At 47.6% G+C, this 21,321-nt stretch overlaps 3 protein-coding genes across 15 annotated transcripts in view; all 3 read left to right on the top strand.

Annotated features, from left to right (window-relative positions):
• Positions 1-13,403, top strand: part of LOC120453604 (unconventional myosin-XVIIIa) — a 30,966-nt gene extending 17,563 nt beyond the window's left edge. For 3 of the 12 annotated variants that reach the window (XM_044006412.1, XM_039638376.2, XM_039638381.1), the window contains 7 exons: positions 4,276-4,410; positions 4,472-4,699; positions 8,494-8,862; positions 8,930-9,208; positions 10,423-11,381; positions 11,444-11,827; positions 11,886-12,249. In XM_044006412.1, coding sequence (XP_043862347.1) covers positions 4,276-4,410; positions 4,472-4,699; positions 8,494-8,862; positions 8,930-9,208; positions 10,423-11,381; positions 11,444-11,827; positions 11,886-12,111 — 2,580 coding nt within the window. In that variant the 3' untranslated portion in view covers positions 12,112-12,249. Of the gene's footprint in view, positions 1-4,275; positions 4,411-4,471; positions 4,700-5,640; positions 7,391-8,493; positions 8,863-8,929; positions 9,209-10,422; positions 11,382-11,443; positions 11,828-11,885; positions 12,250-12,549; positions 13,282-13,308 lie in introns of those variants that run through there. The other 9 variants (XM_039638370.1, XM_039638374.1, XM_039638379.2 and 6 more) reach the window with 8 other exon arrangements.
• LOC120453605 lies at positions 699-2,788 on the top strand. The gene has a single exon (XM_039638382.1). It carries the CDS (start codon positions 796-798, stop codon positions 2,716-2,718), a length of 1,923 nt encoding a protein of 640 aa, XP_039494316.1. The 5' UTR covers positions 699-795; the 3' UTR covers positions 2,719-2,788.
• Positions 13,404-13,932: 529 nt separating the features above from the next.
• On the top strand, positions 13,933-21,312 carry LOC120454270 (NACHT and WD repeat domain-containing protein 2). 2 transcript variants are annotated; one of them, XM_039639433.2, is made up of 12 exons: positions 13,933-14,515; positions 14,606-15,015; positions 15,330-15,474; positions 15,542-15,767; positions 15,862-16,303; positions 16,403-16,603; positions 17,327-18,175; positions 18,236-18,628; positions 18,692-19,005; positions 19,063-19,166; positions 19,231-20,355; positions 20,426-21,312. In XM_039639433.2, exons 1-12 carry the CDS (start codon positions 14,413-14,415, stop codon positions 21,310-21,312), a joined length of 5,199 nt encoding a protein of 1,732 aa, XP_039495367.1. In that variant the 5' UTR covers positions 13,933-14,412. The 2 variants fall into 2 exon arrangements, with proteins under 2 accessions (XP_039495367.1, XP_039495368.1); XM_039639434.2 differs by lacking the exon at positions 16,403-16,603.
• Positions 21,313-21,321: the final 9 nt, after the last annotated feature.

A 21,321-nucleotide genomic window follows, 5' to 3' on the forward strand; every position in this document is an offset into this window, starting at 1 on the left:
TTCCAATGACAGAAAATGAAACATTGTACTTGTTTGCATATTTGCCTCACAAACAGGCTTACTTATTTCAAATAATTTCCATTTACGTTTTAGTTTATATTATGACTTGACTTTGGTTGTCTGTAATGTACCATTTTTGTTAAAGGGTTCTTTTTAGATACTATTAAAACCAAGCCCATTTGAAAGACCATTTAATTTACTAGGGTGTAGAACCCAGGCTAATGACCTTTCATCCATGTTGCAACCTCTGAAGTCTAGACCAGTGCAGCCTAAACCAATATTTATTTGTCCCCAATGAACATGGCACTTTTGCCCCGTTCATTCGTGGATCTCTTTGAATCTTTTGTGATTTTGTGAGGCACACTGGGCTTGTCCAATTGCTGGCAATGAAAAGGCAAAATGAAATACCAAATAAGTAGCCGAGGGCAGTTACAGACCTAGTCCATTGCCTCACTTGTTTCGCTTTTCTTTTGTGATTGCCTTGATGGCGATGATGTGACTAATTATGCTGGGCAATGCTGGGTAGCCGCAAGTCGAGCATGTGTGGCCAATTGTTGTTGCTGGTAATTAGCATCATTGGTCCAGCCGGAGGATCGGTGATTTGTTAGTGGTTGGGGGGTCGCTGCTCGGTGGCTCTTTGCTTCGGTTGCATTCACTCGCCCCTTTCCCTCGGCCAATTACCAGCGGCCGCGACCTCAGCCAAGTTTGTGTTTTTGTTGGTGTTTCGGTGCCTCGGTGCCTCGGTGCTTCGAGCTGTGTTTATGTGCCAGCCGTTTCTCGATAAGCCACTTTCGAATGCAGAGCCAGCATTTGGCTTGGACTTGGTCTCGGGCTGCGTCTGTTTGGCCAATTCAGTTGCGTCGCCGAGCCCGAAGAGAAAACACCTTACCACATCCGAGAGCACCAGTAGCTGCCGCCCCAGCCGTGAAAGTGGTGGCCAGTCAGTCGCCTTCGAGTATCGAAAAGGAAACTGCAATTTATTGCGAAATTATATGCACTTTTACTCGCCGTTGTCGCCAGTCGCTGGACCATTGGACCATTGCTTTACATAATTCCGCAATGTACAAGCACACGGTCAAGTCCAAGTTGAGCCAGGTGCGCAGTAACCCGCCGGCCCTTGCCGCTGCCACGCCCACTACCCCCAAGCACGGATTGGGGGCGGGCAAGAAGTTCTTCTCCCACATTCGCCACAAAATCGAGGATAATCTAACGCCCAAGCTGAGTGGAAAACTGTATTGCAAGGGCAGCAAGCACACCAGATCCATGAGTGCAATCAGCACGGTAGATGGCGGATGTGTAGGTGGGAAGTACACGCCCAAGGTGGTGCCCACAAGTCCCGTCCCGTTGCAAATGTCCAGCCAGATGAGCAGCAGTGTGTGCACCTATGTGGACAGCGATGAGGAAAGTCACTTGAGCCTGAGTCTCAATTTGGCACAGCAGTCGTTGGAGGATGAGATATTCGCGGAGCTGGAGAAGGTGGCTCACGATGAGAGCAAACTGAGCGAGGTGCTTCAAAGCTTTGATCACATACTAAGCGAGTATCCACCGTTGGAGGGAATTATGCTAGCTTCTCAGGAGGAGCTGCCCGCTCCACCAGCGGAGTTCAGCGATCGCCAGCCAATGTTGTCCAAGTCACACAGTACACTGAGCATGGGCAGGCCCAGGATGCAGGTCTACCAGTCCCCGGAACTGGCAGGATCAGTGTTGCTACTACGGGGAGCAGGAGGCGATTCCAGATACAACTCCCTGAGTGATCTTAGTGGCAGCAGGATACCGGTGCGCAAACAATCGAGTCTTCGCAAACGCAGCGAAAGTTTTTGCCTGGAGCAACCGATTTACTCCAGGACATCCAGTAAGCAACGCACTCGGTCCATGCTGACCCTAAATACTACTGCACCTGCTGGAGCAGCCATTCCAACTGCTGTAGCCATGCCCAAGCGAGCCAACTCCAGCCTGGAGAAGAGGCACATAACCGCCAGACCGACGGCCAGGAGATCCAACTCCACTCTGAAACCGGAAGGGGTAAAGACAAAGTCTCCCAATGCAAATAGCGATGAACTGCTCGTGAAGTGTTTGGCCAAGGGTCAGGATATCTTGCGGCAGGTGGAGAGCATGAGTGCCAAGCCCAAAAGGAGCACTAGTCGAGGAGTAACTAAGGAGCACTCGCAGTTGGTGAAGAACAAGAAGAAGCTACAGAAGCTGCACTACGCCAACGAGGAGAAGATGGGCAGACCCAAACTGGAGTCCTGCAAGATTATACCCCCGAAGTTGGGAGAAACCTCCGACAAAAATCAGGAACTACTCGTTAAAGTGGTCCAGGATGCAAAGATCGCACCAGCACCGAATATGAAGAAACCCACTAAGGAAATCCGCGCAGAGCAAGAAGAGGATTCGGATGATTCGGGACACATAAGCAACACCCAGCTCTCTACATCCACGAGTAACTCCACCGGTAGTCTTTGTGAATCGGAAGGCGATGAAGCGGAGGAACAACCGCCGGATGCAAAATGCTGTACCAAATCCAACAAGATCGCGGAGCTTTTACAGAAATTCGAGGCAGCTGCGGCGGCTGGCAAAAAAAGTGCCACCGCCGCGTCGAACTGCCCCACTGTGGTGGCCAGCAAGGTGGTGGCCCAGGTGCAAGCTGTGCGCTGCATCCAGACACAGGTGGAGATCTATCCCACCTACACAAAAGAGGTAACTATGCGGCTGCACTGACTTGGCAGCGGCAGAGCCGATCCCGCTTCCGATCCTCCCCAGCCACTCCACTGTAAGCTCTCAGCTGCATCTACTGTCTTGCACCTGTCTATATCTAACTCTATCCAACGTATACTGTATATGGAATAAATATTTATTGTACAAAACCACTTGCTATGGGTTTATCTCTTCCCTTCTCCTCTGGCACTATCCCTTTCCTTTCACGGCTTTAGTTTAGCTTTCCGGGGTCCTAACACCTGGTTTTTGGGGCACACTTCCCGGATTGAAAGTTCCTCTTTAAAAATTCTTTGGTGGCTATACGACATTTTATTAATCTTATTTTGTATTTGCCTGTTCCTTCATTTCCTATAAAGATATTCTTAGCGTTCAGCTTAACTTTCTCTTTGTCAAAGAATTTAGAATTATCGGTTGGCTGAATCCCAGACAAGCACTTCATATGGCTCTTTATCGCTCGGTGCCAACCACTCCCTGGCTCCAAATGGACCCATCCGAGTGTCCAGGCATCCGACCACCAGCAGGTGATGACTGTGCCACAGACAATCAACACTGGCCGGCACAAGACCGTTTAGTTTGCCATTTCACATTGGTTTACTTTCATTTTTGTCTACGTGCCGGGCATAATTAAAATTTCGAGAAAATAGTTTCTCGACTCGGTCGCGAATTCGGCGTTGACAGACAGAGACGGTCTGAGATGGGGGCCACACCTCGAAGGTGCGTCTTTCAGCAGCTAATTTGTATGGGAACCCGGTGGCCCTAAATATGCTAAACACATATGCGATGTATACACCCGTCGACTTTGTGCATTTCTACCTGCATGATCCGCCATTAGGAGGGCACCATTCCAGTGTGTTTTTGCTATATGGCCATATCTTGTTTACAATTTCGTTTTCGTTTTCATTGCCCACTGCCGGCGACGTTGCCTCTTCTCACTTTCACACCTGTCAGAGTGTGGCATCTTTTTGCACACAGGTGTTTTTGATTTGCTCAAAATTTGAATTTTCCCCCTTGTGTCGCTCCATTAATCTGCATTATCTGAGCTGAGTCAGCCCACCTTGACCTTCACTTTAGGAAATGATGCGGTTTTGTTTTTCGATTTCTCACTTTCCGCCGGACTCTTAATTTTATCACGAACCTAATAATTGGGTGGGTCTAGGTTTTCCCATTGTAAATTCCTCTTAATTAACGTGACCATTAATTAGAATGAAGCTCTATTTATAGTACATTTATTAAATTACTTCAGACTATCTGCACTATTTCAGGTTAAAGTGCTGAACATGAATTATAAACAAATTACTCATATTAGGTTTAGATTTGTGTTTCTGGTACTCGCCGACAGCAAAATCCATGAAATGTTTTGTTGTAAACAAATGACCACTGAGCAACAATCTATTTTAATTGTATTAAAACTGTAAACTAAATATTTTATGAAATGTTTAGCACCAGCAATTCGTTCTGATTATATGATCGTTTTATTGATAACAAATAGTAATTGAATCGTAAAATATTTGTATACTGTTTACAATCTCATACTTATGAAAAATACGTTATTTGTTTCAGATCCTCTTCCGCTCAGGAGTCCTTAGTGATCTGGAAGCCAAGCGCGATGTCCTGCTCTCAGATCGCATTATACAGCTGCAAGCTTTCTGCCGCGGCTATTTGGCCCGCAAGAAGATGTCCCAACGACGAGTTCAGGTAAATGAGACCTAACTATTTTCAGAAAGAGAGTATCAACCGATATCATTTAATCCCTCAGGAACTGGCAGTGCGATGCATTCAACGCAATGTGAAGGCATTCCTTGCCGTTCGCGACTGGCCTTGGTGGCGTCTCCTGGTGCGGGTCACTCCCCTGCTCAACGTTCATCGCACCGAGGAGCAGCTGAAGACGGCTAACGAGGAGCTGCTAATGCTGCGAGCCAAGCTGGAAAAGATCGAGTGTGATCGCAGCGAGGTCAAGGCGGAAAACCAAAAGCTGGAAGCCAAGGTAAAATTCTTAAAATCCTGATGAGCATGTGCTCGAGTGGGGATGCAATTCAAATTGCGCCATATGACATGACAAGTCATCTGCGAGATCATGTTTGCACTGCCAAAGTGCTTGGGTATCTGGGGCGCCAAAAGAAAATGAATGCTTAATATATTTAGATGGTATTGCAGTGGGGGTTCCTCATCGCGAAACAGATTCTGTTGCAAGAAAAATAAGTATTTATAGAGGAATGGTTTTATGGTTTATCAAGTTAATATTTAATATAATCATTGGCCCTACAGGATACTTCTTTTTGCATTCAGACAAATGCTTAATCAATTGGAGATCGATTGCCTTTTCCTAAGTCAAAGTAATCAAGATGCACATTTCGCCAGTGAATTTCCATTCTCTTTCATTTGAATTATTTCGTTTTTGAAGTGGGCTAAAAATAGCATTTTGGGCATTGAACACCAAACTGACTCTGACTCTCAGAGTCTGTGCGAGCGTACATATTCTGGTGGAGATGGATGGAAGGGATGGGATGTGGAAGTGGATGTGGATGTGGATACTTGGGCAATGTTTCGCACATATCACACACGAGAATAGCCAGATGTATTTTTAAATGCTCTAAAAGATCATTAATAACACTTTGTCGCGCAACAGTTGAGTTGCAGCTGGGATGCTGGGATGGCGATGCGATAAACTTTACATAATACTGCCAAAGATTGCCAAATTATGGGATCAACAGTTGGCCGAAAAGAAGAGACATCCGTAGATTATGTGTTAGTCGGAACTGCTCCGATATTGCAATTGACTTGGCCCGATGGCGCCTCTCCTCTGCCTCGCGAGAAAAAGAGATTTATCTGGCTGATGATGGTTCGCCAAAATGGGAGAGCCAAATTGCCGGTGAGCTTTTCTGCTGGCCAGAACCAAGCGAAATCCGTACGCATCACTTAGTTGCCGAGTAAACGTCGCCTTCGCCTGAGGCCCATAGCGCCGAGATCGGGAGATTCGATGTGATGTGACCCGATCCCATCCGATCTGATCTGACTCGATTCGTTTCCCTGCCGTGCGTGTGTGAAAAATCGCTGCCAAAAGCAATAAAAAGCCAGAGAAAACAAAGGAAAATCTGAAAAGCTGGCAATTTGAAGCGCGCGCGTGCTGAGGCCAAAATAAATGCAGCAACAACAAGCCACAGAAAAATTCAGTCCGAGATAAATTTAAATTGCATCAACGGTCTCAAGTTTTTGACAGCCCCTAGCATAATATAATCCCCACCGACACACGAAAACCAACTACACAAAAAAAACCAACTCGATTGATATAACAAAAACGACACATAAATTTCGAAATTTGCGAACAGAAACGAAAATCCGACAAATATTGGCCAAGGAAATTTGCACAGAAACAAACCATCGAGCCAACATCGACCCCAAAACGAACCCCAAAAAAGCTAACCCCCTCAGCCCCGCTTGCCACTAATCCGAACCCATGCCTCCCCTGTCGCCTGCTAATGAGGCTACTGCTGACATTGCAGCTTCAGGAGAGGAGAATGCAGGACCTCTAGAATCGGACCGATTGGAGAAAGAGAAGTTCCTGGCTCGCGTACTGGCAGCCATGAACGGCGGCCCCAGATCAGGAGTCCTGGCTTCCAACAACAGCAGCGGTTCATCGTTGAACTCCACGTTGAGCGGATCCGCCCCTCTGGCACGTCCACCCAAACCACCTGCCAGCCAAGCCAGGAAGCAGCTCCGCCTGCTGCCTAAGCAGCGGGAGCAGAGTCCTGTGCTGAGCAATGGCCACACCACACGTTCCACACTCAGCCACCAGCACACCACCAACAAATACACTTTTAAATCCACTGGTGGCAGTGCCGGCAGCTCGTCGCTTTCATCGTCCTTGCTGGGTAATAAGGACTCTGAAATACCATACGAGGTCTCGCTGAAACTGCCACTGAATCCCCCCACAGGATCGGACAGTGACCATCATCGCCTGGTGAACCGTTCGCCCAGTCCGGCCTTCTCTGTGTCCTCGCGCTGCTCCACCCAGTCATCGATCTCCAACTTTACCTCCAACTCGCGTCTACAGACGCCTCCGCGAAGGGTCTTCCCGCAGAGTTACACGCGGGGATCGGGTGGAGTCGATCCCTACGAAATGCGACAGTTGGAGAGTTCCCCTGTGGTCTTTGATGGCAACCTCTCCTTTGTGCTCGGATGCCAAAGACAACCGGTGCATCAGTCGATGCGTGCCTCGCCCTCTTTCGAGGATCCGCGCACCTCCTCCGCCTATCTGAGTGAGAAAATACAGAATTTCCTAAAGCGCACGGATCATGTGCAGGAGGAGTGGACCGCCATGGGCAGAAGGACGCGAAGAACCACCAGCAATAGTGGTCGTGCAGGAGGAGGATCGGACAGTCGCTGCACCACCCCAGGCAGCACCTGTTCCGGATACGATGACTACGATACAATATCGCTGATAGAGCGTCAGCGAGAGAGGAACAGCATGGAGCGCTGCGGATCGGTGGGACGCACTCGCTCCTCGCAGAACATCTTGACCAAGGCCTTTCAACTGGCCAAACAGCTTCCCCATACGCCAACGTCGCGTGGTAATTCGGTTGCCCGGGATCGGGAGTCATCTGTGGCCACCATTAGTCTAACCGCAGGGGACAATGACGATGATGATGATCGCACCATTCGTGAGGAGGATGATGAGGTACCAGATGCGCTAGCCTTGAGCTTGTCGTTGACACAATTTTCCGCCTCTCTACTATTACGTCCATCGTTGAGTGGGGGTGATGATGTCTCCTCCTCATAAATATTAAATTCCTAAACAAACACACCGGCGGTAGGACGGGGCTTCCATGCTGACATTGACAGCGGCGAAGCTCCTCCGCCTTTCCCCACACCTGAGTTGAAGAGGAGGAGGATCTATTTTTGGAATCGAATACTGTGTGATTCACAAGTTGGAATTCTTTTGGGCGGGAGGAAAATATTCCATATTCATATTCAAAATGTTTTGTTTTTCTTTTTGTGGCCAAATAGAATAAATCAAAATTTAAGGTGGGCTGGATACTTTTCAAATAGATTCTCCATAGTATTTTCTGGAAATTCTATTATTTGGAAGATTTTTAAATCATAGAATCACTTATTTTTGTGGTCATTGAACCGACCTTCTGCATTTTATTGAGTCAGTTTAGATATGTGGCTTACGAATAAGATTGAATTGTGGTACTTTTTTTGACAGATATGCTTTGATCTGTGTTGTAGGAAATAATCCTTGAAAGTGAGTAATTCTTTTGTCACTTTATGTGTTCCAAAATCCATTTACGCTTCATTTTATTTTTTTTACCGATTTCAATGTATGCTGGTTCTCTAGTATATTTAACGTCATGGGAATGCCAAAAGAAACCGGATGACATCGATGAGATGTTTGTTTAAAATAGGAATATATTGAATTTTAATATTTTATTATTTATCAAAATTAGGGCATTTTTTTTAAATATGCATTAATCTAAATTTATGAAAAAAACTATGACTTTATTAGATACAAGTAAACATATCTATAAAAAGATAAAACAAGTGCTTCCTGCTATCACTTTTGTGGATCAAGGTTTTACAAATGTATTCGTTTACTCACTATATCTCGGCACTCCGACAAAGTTTTATAAATAATGATTTTACTTGTTTGGACCCAGATTAGTCAGAAATCGTTCAAACTAAGTAAACAGTCAGATACAATGAAAATAAACTCCTGGAAAAAACCAGCACATAATCATGAATGTTCAACATTTGGTTGATGCTTTTAATTCCTTGCAGCTATCCGAGCTGACGGTGGACCTGGCCGAGGAGCGATCTACGGCTCATATAGCCACCGAGCGGCTGGAGGCGGAAACCGCCGAACGTTTGAAGCTGGAGAAGGAGCTGGGTGATCAAGCCAACAAGGTGAAGAATCTTCAGGAGACGACGGAGAAGCTGGAAATGGAGCTAATATGCGCCAAGTCCGATCTGAATGGCATCTCTGAGGACGAGGATGCAGAGAACGAGGATGGTGTCGGCGGCGGGGTCTACAAGCTGAAGTACGAGCGGGTGGCCAGGGAGCTGGAGTTCACCAAAAGGCGATTGCACACGCAGCATGAGCACGATCTGGAACAGCTGGTCGGGCTTAAGAAGCAATTGGAGAAGAAGGTCGGTTAGCATGGTTCCCATTATCTAGACCACGCAAGTTTAATATGTTCCACCCCTTCGAATTCAGCTTTCCGATGCCTACGAAGAAGTTGAGGAGCAACGTCAGGTTGTGGGCCAATGGAAGCGCAAGGCACAGAAGATGACCAACGAGATGAACGATCTGCGCATGCTGCTCGAGGAGCAAAATGCGCGCAACAATTTGCTCGAGAAGAAGCAGCGCAAGTTCGATGCCGAGTGCCAGTCCCTGCAGGACGCGTCGCGTCAGGAGCGGCAGGCCAAGGAGCGCTACGGTCGCGAAAAGGACGTCCTGCAGGCCGAGAAGTTCACGCTGGAGCAAACGCTGGCGGTAAGTGGTTGCTGCAACATAGTTTCATTTAGTCTTCGCAACATGTTGATAACAGTCTCGAGCAACATTTCTCGAACACTAGTCAGCAAATTTAAATACATTTTTCGTTTAGCCAATTAAAATCGAAAGGTTATGTTAGTAATTCATGACACTAAGTTAAAAGAAAAAAACAAGGAAATTATTAGAATATTTTTGTGCAATAAATGCTGCTTAGGAAGTAAATATATTTGACAAATCACTGGTTGCACAGTGTCTGAGCAAGTGACGGCACGTTGCGCACATTGCAGTTGAGATACAGCTAGAGATACTGAATATCTCCGACTCAGAAACTCGTTCGGCTCGTTTTCCATGCGCATTCTGAGGCAGTGCGCTCCATGGTCTACCTAGACTACTGCTTACCTGCCCACACCGATCATTCGAGACATGTACGCATGTGCGGCATGTGCGACCGCTCTCTTGCATTGTTCCATACCAAGACCGAGATCTTTATGGTTCTGGGTTCTCGATTCTTGGAGTTTCATGTTTTTATCGGCTTGTACTCCGAACACTCTCTGCCTCTCCGGCCGTCTCTGTATTTGTATCTCTTGTCGGCCTTTTGGTCACACATTTATGGATCTTCGCTTTGCTGCTTTCTTCTTGGTTCCGCTCGACAGTAGCTCGAAGAACGTCAACGTGCGATATCTGGAGTACATTGTGTGTTACGATCCCTCCGTCTCCGTCTCCATCTGTTCCGGTGTCTCTGTGTTCTGATTGTATTCGGTCTGGAAAAAGAAATTAAAACGTTGGAGGCGTTCTCATTACGCTTTCGATACTCATAATTAGGTGGAAGAAGAGGAGCCTCCATGAAGGCCGATAACTGAACTGGCCACTGCGATTTAGATAGCACAAACCGAGGGTCAGAGGCACAAAAACAGAAATTCCCAGGCCAGTACAGCCATGAGTTTCCGCTACTCAACTCAGCTGATTCAAGTGAGTCTGAATGGGCACAGAGCCGAGCTCCAAACTCCAGAATACAGAAGCAATTTAGCTGTCTAAATGAGCACAAGCTGCCTTTATTACTAAGTGGTTTTTATCGGAGTGAAAATATACATATATAGAATTGTAGTTTTCAAAGAATAAGAACTTTAAGCATTAGTAAGCATTGCATAGGCAAATTCTGATTTTGAACTAATTTTTCATAATTGAAATTAATCTTTGCATTATATATTCATCAGGACACCCGTCTGGATCTTGACCTCAAAGAGGAGAAACTTGCATCACTGCAGCGCGAGCTGGAGGAGATGACCTTTGGTGGTGGCACCGAAGAGGAGTTCGCCCAACTGCGGCGCTCCAAGAATGAAACAGAGCGTCGCGCCAAGGAGCAGGAGGAGGAGCTGGACGAGATGGCCGGACAGATACAGCTGCTCGAGCAAGCAAAGCTTCGCCTGGAAATGACTCTGGAAACAATGCGCAAGGAAGCGCGCCGTGAGTCGCAGCAGCGCGACGAAGAGCTGGAAGAAGTGCGCGGTAACGGCTACAAGAAGATTAAAGCCCTTGAGTGTCAGCTGGAAACTGAGCACGAGGAGCGTACTCTGCTGCTGCGCGAAAAGCACGAGCTGGAGCGGCGACTCTCCTCCATGGAGGATCGCGATCGTGTTGATCGCGACGCCGATGAAGCGCTCAACCAAAAACTGCGACGGGATCTTCGCAAATACAAGGCCCTGCTCAAGGACGCCCAGACACAGTTGGAGCGTCTTAAGGCTGACACTCCTGGCAAGACGCTTATAAGACAGCTGCGTAACCAACTGGAGGATGCCGAGTCTGCTCGTTCCCTGGCTATGAAAGCGCGACAAACAGCGGAAGCAGAACTTACTGAAGTACAGGCCATGTTCGAGGAGTCGCATCGAGCTAGGAATGACGCTGAAGAGCGAGCCAATGCGGCACACAGAGATCGGGCTGAGCTGCAGGCCCAGATTGAGGAGAACGAAGAGGAGCTGGGCGAGCTGATGAAGAAGTACAGTGCCACAGTAAAGCAACTGAACACAGAGCAGATCAACGTATCCGAGGCTGAGTTTAAACTCAATGAAATGGAGGCAGAGCGCAATAACCTCAAGGAGCAGGTGGCCGAGCTGCAACACCGTCTGGACAACGTTGAGAACTTAGGGGATCCATCTATGGCCATGATGTCTAAGCGGTATGTTATAGTAGTTCATATTTCTAACCAACTTTACTAATGTTATTGTGTTCATGGAGCAGACTGGAGCTGCGCACCAAGGAATTAGAATCCCGGCTGGAACTAGAGCAGGCCACTCGGGCTCGTCTTGAAGTGCAGGTAAACCGTCACAAAGAGGCCCTGGAAAAACTGCAGAACGAGGTGACGCAGTCAAAGATGCGTGAGATGCAGGCCCAGGATGTAATCAAAAAATCGCAAAAGAGTCTGCGCGACATGCGCGAAGAGTTCCACGCCGTCTCCAGTCGCGAGCAGGAGTCGCTCACGCGGCGCAAGGACCTCGAGAAGAAGATGGAGCAAATGGAGTCGGAGGGAGCGGCGCTTAAGAACGATCTGCGACTGGCTTTACAGCGAATAGCTGATTTACAGCAGGCTATGGAGGAAGAGGGCGAGGAGGAGCTCAGCGAGAGGTAAGTTAATGAAAAACCACACTAACAATCTTAATGATTATACTTCAATCCATTGCAGTGATGAAAGTCTCAGCTCGGTGGGCTCTATCAGTGATCTGGAGGATCGACTGCGGCCAGTTAATGTGAAACGCAGGTCACAGCAGTCCTTGAACGGCAGCATCGGCGGCGGAGGCGGCAGCGTTGTCAGCTCCACCCGCACCGTGGTGTTTGAAAAGGACGACAACAGCCCGAGGTACGCTGATAACGAAGTCAACTCGAACAGCAGAAAGCAGCACAAGCATTAAGGCCCAAGCACACAGCGTAGACTCTCTCACCCTCTATTTGTCTGACTCTTAATATGCCTATCGCTAGTTAGCTAGTCTGTAAGGTCTGTTGCTATTTGCCGGCTTATCTAATTTAAATAATTAAACCATACATGCAAACCATCCGCCTCAATCCACATCCACCAACGACCCAAAAAATCGACAACCGCCGCCAACACTTTAACGCTGCAATTCTTCAACGACTCCCGCCAATTCAAACAAAATCATAAAAACCGAAACGAAACGCCCCAAAACAAACGATGCGTGTAAATATGTTAATGCGTATGTGACAAAAACCAAAACACTCAACTCCTAACTCCGCTCCGCTCCGTTCTGATCCGCTGTACCGCTCCCGCTCCGCTCCGCAAATACGACAACCTGCCCCTTCCTTTCCGCGTGTGTGTGCGTGTAAACCATTAGCTTTTTCTTATTGTAGAATAACAGTGACGTCGCCATCGTCGCCACACATTCATAAGCTGGCACTGGCGGCCAAAGCCATACCGGCCCACAAACCGGACACAAAACCTGCAGCGTCTACCAGGATGGAGTTAACAGTGCCAGCGGGCCAGCATAATGGCCATAATGCCTAGCAGGCCAAGCCGTAGATCCATCCATTGTTCGGGGCATGTCCACCTGGGGCTGCAGCTTGTAATTTGTAATTTTTATTTTTTGGATATTTATTAGTTGTTTATGATTATTATTTTATTACTGTTTAGTTCAATACGTTTAACTATTTATTATCGAAATATAGCTACATGATAATATTTAATATAAAACCCAATAGGCATTTGAAAACAATGCTGACTTGTAGTTAATTTAATTTGCGCGACAGTCCCTATACAAAAAGTGATTAACATGTTTTATCTCTCTCAAAAACAAAACAAAAAACGAAACTGAACTAACACCTATAGAATTTAGTCCATTATCCTATAGCCAACTTAAATAAAATTAGTTAAACGCGTTTCAAAATCATAGGCAAGTGTATGCAAATACAATAAATTGAATATTTAATCAAATGCGAGTATTTTACAAATAACTCATATTCTTATACGAATCATCATCCCCTTCACATCAGTAATTAAACGACATCATTAGCTTCATTCATCACATACAGAAACAAAATATTTAAAATAAAAATTAATAAATACATAATTAATATTTGAACACGAAATTTTGCAGAAAGAACGCCAAGTAACGGGAAAGATTCATATAAACCCTTAAAAAACTAACAAAACGAGTATAAACAAATAAATATATTGTTATAAAACTAAAAAAACACGTTTTTTCGTAGTTGGTTTTTACAAAATTGAATGATTCAATTTCGGACAGAAAAGCATACTTTTGGGCGATATTTTAAAATGGGTATTACAAATAAAACCTGCGTTCCTGTGTGGAAAATCAATAAATCCACGTGTCAGAATTTAAATTCGACTATATTCTCCTATTAAAATCCTAAAATCAAGCTTGAATTTATAATGTTAAAGCCCTTCCTCATTTAGTTAGCCCAAAAGTTATAATCAAGGAACAACAATCAAAGGTTATTACCGCAAAATGGCGCACAAGCTGCACTTGGCCCAAAACTGAACTTCCGGATAAGAAGTAAGACAACTCTTGAGCTCCACCGGCACATTGATTTATTTAGGGAAACACGCACGGGGCCAGGCCGAGGTCAAATGTGTAAGACATTACCGAGTACCCATGCCAGATCTGGGGCTAGAAATCTGGCACCCACTTACCCCCGATTGGGAGCCGAAAACCCATTAAGTGGCACCATTCGGCACTTACCATCCCAGGTGACTTTGAAAGTTGCAACAATCGCAATCCTGCGCCCACGCCTGGAATCCCGAATCGGGCTTGAATGAAAGTCAGGCACGCAAGCTTGCCGCTCTTGGGGGATGGGCCCGAGCACTTGAAAACACTTGTTGTATGTCAAAGCCAGAGGCCCAGACATCAATCAGGCGTCCGACATCCATAAAGCGAAGCGATGGCTTTCCAATCCAGGCGGAAGCAACAGGTGGCTTACTCGGAGAAACTTCTCTGCCCGGTCTCCCTGTTTTGAGGCAAATGCCGCGTGCCCGTCAGTCGAGTTGAACTCAAAAACAACCGTCAACTAGGCGACTGTCAAATGCGCCACGTATCCGGATTATCGATCAAACAGCAGCGACTTTACGCCAGTTTCTGGGTCTCCACTATGGCGCAGACACATATTGGATTTCAAAGGCTGCGGAACGGAATCGCAGAGCTGCACTTGCGGCACTCGGAGTAGCTAAAGATAGCACCAATATGGATGACCGCACCATAGACTCCATATTCCTGGGCTCCCTGGAGTCCCTGCCGCCGGTTAGCTCGAAAATCGTGCGCATCTTCACCAGCTCCACGTTCACGGGTGGGTCCGACAACAATCAAGTAACCTTTGGCCATGCGTGGCCGGGTGGCGGATAAGTGTGAACTCGTTATGTAATCCGCATTTTCACAGACACCACAATGGAGCGGAACACACTGATGGCCAAGTGCTATCCGCGTATCAAGGACTACTGTCGCGAGAAACACGGCCTGGAATTCCAAGTGGTCGACATGCGTTGGGGTGTGCGAGACGAGGCCACAGACGATCACATGACCACGGAGCTCTGCATGCGCGAGATCAAGAACTGTCAGCGACTCTCGATGGGACCGAACTTTATCGTATTTCTGGGTCAGAAGTACGGCTACCGGCCCATTCCCACTTACATAGTGTCCTCCGAACTGGCCCTAATCTGCGAGGAACTCACCTCGATGGGCGTGGACCGCGCCATCCTCGATCTGTGGTACAAAAAGGACAGCAATGCAGTGCCACCCATCTCCGTGCTGCAGCCCATCTCATCGATTTTAATTAATTTCAACAACAAGGTGAGTTTTCTGGTGAAAATATTTTAATTCTTTAAGAATTGTACAGAAGTGCAGTCAGCATCCTTAAAAATTTAAAGTGAAGTGTTCGAGTTTTGACTGTTTTATAATATTAACCAATTTTGAAGGACTTTCGTGAGTAATAGTCTTTTTAAAGAACGCTAGATTTCTTTTTCAACTAGTTATCAGATATGAGTGTATATATGTACAAAGTATTTTTAAATTTTATACAAGCACAAGAATATAGTTTTTCTTAAGCAAGTTTTCCCAGTTACCCCGTTGAAAAGTAACCGACTATGTACGACTCCATTCTCCAGCGCGTCCCCAAGCTGCAGGCGGAGGATCAGGCAGTGTGGTGGGACACCCTGAACAAGATGCAGAAGCTGCTGCGCAAGGCAGCTGCCTCCTTGGGGGCCAGTAACAAGATGTCCAAGGAGGACGTCCACAACTATTTCATGTCGGGTGAGTGCGTAGCATATAGCAAGTAGCAAACGTAGTGGTAGCTCAACGAACATTGGCCCGCGTTTAGTGACGGAGCGGGAGGTGATCAACGGAATATTGAACGTCAAGAATACAAAGAACCATTGCCTGTCCTATGTGAGATACATCAACAACATTAATCTGCAGAACCTGAAAAAGGCCTCGCTGTTCGTGGACATCATCAACCGCAGCCTGGACACGGAGTCGGCCAAGTTGCTGAGTGACCTGAGAGACGTTCGGTTGCCGGCCAAGATCGAGGCCGTTAACGCCCAGAAGTAAGGAATAAGACGAGAGCCGAAACCCGGCGGAAGGAGGAGCGAGATAAGGATGCTAATTCGTTCTGATGTGGGGATTGGGGGCACATTGCAGATACACGGTGGAATGGATCGGACGGGAGGGACTGGACATTGAGACGCACGAGGAGTACCTGAATCATTTCATCTCTCACTTCTATAAGAACGTAGTGAAACTGGTGGATAGGGCGATGCGCAAAGAAGACTCCAGTGCACAGGGGCAGATAGTAACTGAGATCCTTCAGCATCTGCACGCTTGCAACAATTCGGTCAAGATATTCTACGGGCGCGAGGAAAGTTGCGAACGTATCAAGCGCTACATGCTGGGGGATTCAGATAAGCCACTTGTCCTTTTCGGCGACGGAGGCTGCGGCAAAACCTCACTGCTCTCCAAGAGTGTTTCCCTCGTGGCCACCGATTGGTTCGCCCACGTCAGGCCCATCAATGTCATCCGCTTCTTGGGCACCACGCCGGACTCCAGTGCCTTGACGGCCACCCTTATCTCCATCTGTCAGCAGGTGAAGTCCATCCAGTACCAGCTGGCATCCAGACCCGAAACTAACTCTAATCGCTTCTAACCTCTTACTCCGAAACACAAACACCCCTAACCCAATCAGATATCTTACAACTACATGCTACCCTTCGAGAACATACCCGATGATCTTGTTCCCTTAACAGCACACTTTAAGCAATTACTAACTTACGCCAGCCCCACCCAGCCGCTCACCATCTACCTCGACTCAGTCGACCAGCTGACGGGCACCCAAGACTCGAACAAGGTATCATGGATACCTACGCGTCTGCCCCCGCACTGTAAGGTGAGCCCCCTACACCGATGAGGCTGTGGACGCCACTCCAAGTCCACTTTCTTGTTTTCCTTCATTTCCTCTTTGTGCATGATACTGTGAATACTTTTGTGAATATAACCAATTAGTGCATGATTTTAAACATTTTTTAACAGTCAAACAATTTCTTATCTTCTTGACACTGTACATAATTATGCATGATATTTTTAATTTATACTTGCTAATCACCTAAGCCCTCTAATGACTAGAATAGTTTTAATATTGCTAGGAACATAGAAATGATACAATTTTTTGCTGTATATACAAATTCTTCATACAAATGGCTGACTTTACCTCAACAACTTAAAAATATTATTCTATTCTACTGCGGAAATATGAATTATTTTTGCCTTCTTTGGCCTAGTGCATGATTTTAATCAAACAACCAGTGAACTTCAAATCTTTAAATACCCTGTTCAATCCACTGTCCCATTATCATTGCTCATACGCCCTGTATATACATTAACATTGCATGAATCCGCATGCCCCAACTCAGATGGGAAACTGAGTAAGTTTTTCCAATTGCTTGACCTGTGCGTGCTAAGCAAAATCACTAGACACCGCCACCAGAGCAATTGCAGGCACCTCACCCAAAACGACATCGCAAGGAAGCCGTTTTTGCATGAGGCGATCCTCGTATGGTATCCACCCAATCCCAATGACCTTGTATATAGAACCCATTCCCACTGATTGCAGATCATCATCTCTTGCGCCAACGAACCGGCGAATCCGACGGTGTCCCACGAATACCATGTCTTGTGCAAGATGATCGATGTCGAGGAGAACTTTATTGAGGTCACTGCACTGGGCGAGGATTTGGCAATGAACGTGATCAAGATGTGGATGAAGACGGCCTGCCGGGATCTTAACAACTACCAGTGGCGTCTGGTGGCAAATGCCATCAGCAAGTGCTCCTTGCCAATTTTTGTTAAGCTTGTTTTCGCCGAGATCTGCCGGTGGCGGAGCTACACGCGTCCCCAGGAGACGCATCTGGCCAATACAGTAATGGATTCTATTATGCTGCTGTTTGAACGAGTAGAGAAACAACATGGTCGTATACTCGTTTTCCATGCTCTAGCCTACATAACCGCCTCCAAATCGGGACTTTCCGAGAGCGAGCTGGAGGATCTCATTTCGCTGGACGACAAGGTGCTGGACGATGTCTACCAATATCATTTGCCGCCGACGAGGCGTATTCCGCCACTTCTCTGGACCCGTATCCGCAACGATCTGCCCAACTATCTGAGTGAACGCGAGGCGGACGGTGTCAACGTGATGAACTGGTATCACCGGCAGTTCCGGGACACCGCCAAGGAGCGCTACTTTAAGAACATGAACATGGCCATTTACTTTCACTCCATGATTGCAGATTACTATCTTGGCATTTGGGGCGGTGGGGTACCAAAGCCGTTTAAGTTTACAGAGATTCAGCGGCACAGGTTCGGATTGGCGGACAAGGAGGGATCGGCGGATCGCAAGGTGCCCATTCAGCCGTTGGTCTTCAGCAGCAAGGATGGACTCTCTAAGCGCTACAATCTGCGCAAGGTGAGCTGGGCAGGGTAATATACTAATACCCATATCGTATTAATATGCGATCCTCATTAGTTTGGTGAGCTGCCCTTTCACTTTGTCCGCTCGCGACGTTTCAAGGATTTGTTCGAGCACGTGCTCTTCAACTACGACTGGCTGCACGCCAAGTTATCCAGCTGTCCACTGCAGGCGGTGCTGGCGGATTTCGAGGACGCCTCCAGCAACACCGACGACAAGGAGGCCAAGCGAGAACTTATGCTGGTCTCCGATGCACTGCGTCTAGGTGGCGCCATCCTGGCCATCTATCCAAACATGCTGGCACCGCAGCTGGTCGGTCGTCTTCTGCCCGAGATTGGCGGTAATCCCAATATCAAAATGCTGTTACGAGCTTGCGATCGGAGTGGCCCCAAGGACTGCGCTCTAATTCCAGTTAATCATTGCCTGCACACGCCAGGTGGACCACTTAAAGTAGGTGTCTCTCTATTTAAATAACAGTTGAACTTGATAATTAGAAGGCACCTTGACCTGCAGTATTCCCTTGAGGGTCACCAGTTTGCGGTGTTTGCTTTTTGCTTGACTAGCGACATGCGCTACATGGTCTCCATATCCACGCACTTCATCACCTTCGACCTATCCACTTCCGACCTGACGCGTGACGTGAATCCCGGCATCGAGGGCATTATGCAGCAGCTGGTCCTGAGTCCAGATAACAAGTGGGCTGCCGCCTACTCGAACAACAACCAAACGGTTCTGCTCAACATGCTCTCCAGCGAGTTTGTGGTGATCAACAGTCCATTCGAGGAGTCCCATGGACCAGTCAGCGGCCTCTATCTGCTCAATCAAAAGTAAGCTTTGTGAGGAATCTCGCATCTTTGCAACTCATTCATTTCACTTGGTTTTAGTTTGTTTATCACCTGCAAGCTTCGGTGGGCCCAGTTTGATATGCGCGGCAATCTTGTAGATACGTTTGAAGTTCCCGGCGAAAATAAAGATTGGGAGATCCTGAGTGAGTAAAATATATCGGGACAATGCTTCGCATTTTCTAATTGAAAACACATCTCTTTATTAAGCCATGGAATTCTTCAATCCTGCGGATTACAATGTAGTTTTTTGGTCTGGCTCCATTAACGACATGCGTCTTAGACTGGACTCGTGTCGGGGTGGCCACTACTCCAACTGCCAGCGGCTCTTCAGCGCCATGGTGATGAACAAGGATAGGACCCGGGCCTACGGATGTGCCAACGAAGAAAACTTTGAGGTCTCAGTGTTCGACTTCATTGAAGATGAGGCTACTGGGGAGATATGTTGGACTTTGGTGGAGAGCTTGCCGCGCTTCGAGAACGACGACAAGGAGATGCTGCTGCAGCTACGGCTTGATCAACATGATCGCATGCTTCTGGGGACGGCTGGAAAGGGTTTCGTAATCTGGGACTTTGGCAGCAAGGATAAGGATGCAGCGGAAGAGTCCCGCTTACGGGAAGGCGCCCTGTACTTGGCCTTACCTCACGGAGTGCGCAATATCACCACTCGCATAATGCAGTCTAACTCGATCATGGTCAGCTCCAAACTGGATTACGCTGTTGCGGGAGTGCGCAAGAACCTGTATGTGTGGTGCCTACAGTCTGGTCAGTTGGCAAAGGTCCTGGACGCCCACTTTGGACGCATTATTCAACTGGAGCCGCTGACCATCGGCAACTGGAACAACCTGGTCACATCCTCTATTGATCGTTCCGTAAAGGTGTGGAACATCAACAATATTTTCGAGAAGGTCCACGTCATCGACCGTCACGAATTGCAAATCGACGACATCAGCCTGTCGGAGGTTGACATGGCCGTGACCGTCACACGCAGTTGTGTGGGTGTCTGGGAGACCCGATCCGGTCGCCTTCTGGCCAAGCTGGCTGACAGTCCGTTGGGCGCCATCGTCACACATGCCGAGATCACTCCGGATGGACGCTACATCATCTCCTCGGAGACGGGCAAGTTCCTAGTCTGGAACCGTGTGTCCGAGCAGGTAGTCTTCAGGGACGACCAGCCCGGCATTCAGCAAATCACCCTCATGGACTACGGCTATAAGGTTCTCACCGTCTCTGTGCCGAACATAAATCAGCGGGATATCCTTGCAGCGGCTGCTGGAGGTTCGGCGGACGAAGCCAACCGGCTTACGGCGATAACGACTATGCGGTCAGTGCCTGGTGAGTTAGTCGTCGATACTAATTTGGCTAAATAGTATAAAAAACTTAACCGATTACTTTATTACTACAGAGGGCGCAATCTTATTCCGATTCGAATTCCCCATACGGATGATCACGGGCATGCCTTTTCGTCAATCGGTTATTACCGCCGACAACGCGTACATTGTGGTGGTTACGGTGGATAAGTCCAACAAGGATTGCCTGGGCGTCTACAGCGCCACCAACGGAGCATTTGTCTCCAAAGTCCTGCTGAAGGGTTGTTCCATTAAGGAGGTAATTTCTCTAGTGCCGATGCCGCACAAAGCCAACCAGGTGGCGGTGATCAGTAGCGAGAAGGGCAGCGTCATGGACATCAAGACGAAGAAGCACGTCCGCTCCATTGCTAAGTGGGGTGGAAGCATTACGCGAGACGGCAAGTGTGGATTATATGCGCCCACCCGCGGCGGACTGGAGATGTTGGAACTGCGGAAAGGCACCACAGTTAAAACCTTTATACCCAAAGTGGCTGAGGGCGTGTTCTCCGTAATCTGCATCTTCACGGAGAACGACGAGTACGTGGCCTATTACCACAGCGGTCGCAAGACGATTCGCGTATTCCGCACCGCGGACACGGAAATGATAGCCAACTATCGGCTGCAGGCAGAGCTTACGGCGATCAAAAGCAGCAAAGATGGACGCGCTATTGTTTTGGGAACTGTAGACGGGTGTATGTCGGTACTGGCGATCGTTGATCCCAAGAAGGAGGAAATGAATGAGTACCTGAACGATTTGCCCTCCCGCGACGAGAACTGGAAGGCCAAGCTGGCCAAAATGAAGGCCCGGGTTGGATTCAAAGCGGCAATTCGTGTGGCCACCATTTCCTCACGTTATGCCAAAACCAGCAAGGGAGGAGAGGATGGCGAGGAGGAGCTGCTCACAGAGATTACAGAGGACATTGTCGTGCCAGTGGCCGATTAACTCAATTAG

The sequence above is a fragment of the Drosophila santomea genome, chromosome 3R (assembly GCF_016746245.2).
Source record: "Drosophila santomea strain STO CAGO 1482 chromosome 3R, Prin_Dsan_1.1, whole genome shotgun sequence".
Classification (NCBI taxonomy): Eukaryota; Metazoa; Arthropoda; class Insecta; order Diptera; family Drosophilidae; genus Drosophila; species Drosophila santomea.

Coding starts and splice junctions, on each gene's coding strand:
- LOC120454270 (XM_039639433.2), top strand. CDS start 14,413: ATGGATGACCGCACCATAGACTCCATATTCCTGGGCTCCCTGGAGTCC. Junction 16,304..16,402: donor TTATCTCCATCTGTCAGCAG/GTGAAGTCCATC, acceptor TAACCCAATCAG/ATATCTTACAACTACATGCT. Junction 19,006..19,062: donor CTCTATCTGCTCAATCAAAA/GTAAGCTTTGTG, acceptor ACTTGGTTTTAG/TTTGTTTATCACCTGCAAGC.
- LOC120453605 (XM_039638382.1), top strand. CDS start 796: ATGCAGAGCCAGCATTTGGCTTGGACTTGGTCTCGGGCTGCGTCTGTT.